Here is a 2,481-nt window from a genome sequence, read left to right as displayed (position 1 = left end):
TATATATATACACACACATATATGTGAACATTTTTCACTTTAGCTTTTGCAGCCCTGTGCACAGAAAAAAAATTGACCCAACCTGATAAATACTGTATATCATGTTAGATAGTTTAGTAAACTTGGGCTAAAAATAAAAGAAAAATATATTTAATCCAGGGTCAAAATTTGTTAATGTGTTTAAAGAAAGTGCAAAATATAAAATAAAATAAAACTGGTTAACAAAGAACATGTATTAGGAAAAAGAGATCTAAGGAAGCCATTTCAATCCACTGTGACCTACCTGGAATGAATAAAAATATCCAAAACCCCGAGCCAAAAGATACAAACAAAAATATATACAAATATAATCACTAAATTAGTGGCAAGAACGATGTAAATACAGATGATCCAAACATTTTGTGAACATCTGAAAGAACAGTAACTTTTGGCTGAGTGAATAAAAAGACCTGCAGCTGAATAAGATCAAGTTTGACTAATTACTTTATTCATTCCTTTAGAAGATATGAACCCAGTCTGAAAAATGATGAAACTTTCACCAGCAGAGGTAGAGTTTGTGACAGACTCTAAAACTTTATTCCAGTCATTTAAAAACAAAATCTGAGTATTGGTCACTGAATTTCTTTTAAAAGTCAAAAACAGAATTCCGGAAAACTTTGACTCACTTAAAAAACTTAAAAAACAGTCAAACAACTTCAGAAAGAATCTATTTGTTAAGGAATAATCAGCAACTGGTAGTAATTATTCCCCTTTCATAAAATATTTTTGTCTTCTTAAATTATTTGTGCACATTGGCACTTCTACATTTTTTTTTCATTTTTTTTTTTTGTTCTTATTGGAAAACACGCTAGGTTATTTTATGCATTAAATGTGCTTTATTAATAAAGTTTGATTTCATTTAGGGTTCTCAGTGTTATATGATTTAAATCACATACAGGTCTGAGCAAATTGTCTCAATTTATTGTAAATTTATTGTACTCTCCCCCATTCATAATACATCTGTTTTCATTTTTTCACCTTTCCAATGATATAACAGACATTTTTCATCAGTACTGTTTGTTTTCTGGGCATGATTGAGGTGCACTATATGTGATTGTTATGTTGGGTCTGATCCAGCCAGGCAAGACTGTGTAACAGAATAAATCATACTAACCAGATACGCTTGGCTGAGCTTATTGTTGGCTTCTCTCAGCTCTTCCTGCACTTCAGAGTTCTTCTTAAGCCTCTTGCTCATCTCCTCTATTTGATCCCACATTCTCTGATTCTGCACCCACAAATATGACTGATGTGTCACAAGATGCAGCAAACCCAGGTTTTTTTAAACTCCACAGACTTTGATTTCACCTCTTCAGAAGCCTGGAGATCTTCCAACACTTTCTTTCTCTCTTCTTCCCTGGTCGAGGCCCTCGCCTCGGCTTCTCTCAGCTCTTTGTCGACCGTCTGTTCATCATGAATTCAAACAAATATTAAAGTGTGGACTTTACAAAGCAAAGCATGTATTTGGAATAAAATAGGAAGGTTTGCAAACCTCGTTTTCCTGCGTGTTTGAATGTGTTCTGCTGTGTGAATCGTTGCTTCGTTTGTCCAATCTCATCTGCAGGAGGTCACTCTCCAGCTTTTGGACTCTAAAATGAATTCTGAATGATAAACCTCTGATATTTTTATACTTCTCCATGGCCATCTTGTTTGTGTTGTGCTGCACTTACTTTTCTTGGAGCTCCTTCTGCTCTCGGCTGTGGTCAAACGGGGATAAATCTGCTGCATCAAGATCCCAGTTTGGTTTTAGTACCTGCTGTGCCACACGTTATGTCACGGAAACCACAAAGCAAACAGAAAGACAAAAACAAAACCAATTTGTTTACTTTCCTTTATCACTTCTTACCTTTTGCTTCACGTCAGGCATTCGTGTCCTTGACGTGTTGTAGCTCAGCCTCGTGTCTCTGGGTCTCACCCAGTCCAGCTCAGTGATCAGGTGCTCGTGAGCATCCTGGAGCCATTGTTCCACTTCTGTTTGATAAAAGCTGCGTCCAGCTCCACCAGCTCTTAATTCAGCCCCCGACAAAGGAGACCATCTTGCAGGACTTTCATGGGCTAAGTTATACATCGACTGCCACCTCCTCAGACCTGGGTCGCTCTGTCTGAAGTCACATGGAAACCCAAACATCAGAACAGATCTGACCAAAAGCTACCCGTTACCTATGTATCAGTCGACATCCAATAATCTGTCAGCTTACCTTGCTCTGATGTTTGACAGAAACCCTGATCCAGTAACAGCTGCTGAACCACACCATGCTGAAGACTAAAAACATCATCGACATTAGTGAAATGGCAACTTGTTGATTAACCATTATGAGATCTTACCTGGGCTGCAAAGTGAGAACTAGAGTCCCACATGTTGGTGCTGAGAAACAAATAAAGCTTTAATGTCCTGCAGCGTCTTTCTCAACCCCATCTACAAGTTTCCTCTGAGGGTTAAACTTT

The 2,481-nt window shown here is 37.8% G+C and overlaps 1 protein-coding gene across 5 annotated transcripts in view; it reads right to left on the bottom strand.

Moving 5' to 3' along the window:
• The window catches only part of LOC106526848 (golgin subfamily A member 6-like protein 22), a 7,910-nt gene extending 5,429 nt beyond the window's left edge, over positions 1-2,481 (bottom strand). For 2 of the 5 annotated variants that reach the window (XM_014021549.1, XM_014021546.1), the window contains exons 1-7: positions 2,362-2,399; positions 2,235-2,299; positions 1,883-2,138; positions 1,707-1,792; positions 1,529-1,625; positions 1,345-1,440; positions 1,154-1,264 (exon numbers count right to left, since the gene is read on the bottom strand). In XM_014021549.1, the coding sequence (XP_013877003.1) occupies positions 1,154-1,264; positions 1,345-1,440; positions 1,529-1,625; positions 1,707-1,792; positions 1,883-2,138; positions 2,235-2,299; positions 2,362-2,394 (744 nt within the window). In that variant the 5' untranslated portion in view covers positions 2,395-2,399. Of the gene's footprint in view, positions 1-1,153; positions 1,265-1,344; positions 1,441-1,528; positions 1,626-1,706; positions 1,793-1,882; positions 2,139-2,234; positions 2,300-2,361 lie in introns of all 5 variants that reach the window. The other 3 variants (XM_014021547.1, XM_014021545.1, XM_014021550.1) reach the window with 3 other exon arrangements.

The sequence above is a fragment of the Austrofundulus limnaeus genome, unplaced genomic scaffold (genome assembly GCF_001266775.1).
Source record: "Austrofundulus limnaeus strain Quisiro unplaced genomic scaffold, Austrofundulus_limnaeus-1.0 Scaffold296, whole genome shotgun sequence".
NCBI lineage: Eukaryota > Metazoa > Chordata > Actinopteri > Cyprinodontiformes > Rivulidae > Austrofundulus > Austrofundulus limnaeus.
The sequence above is the reverse complement of the archived record's forward strand: the minus strand, read 5'-3'. Positions and strand labels throughout refer to the sequence as shown.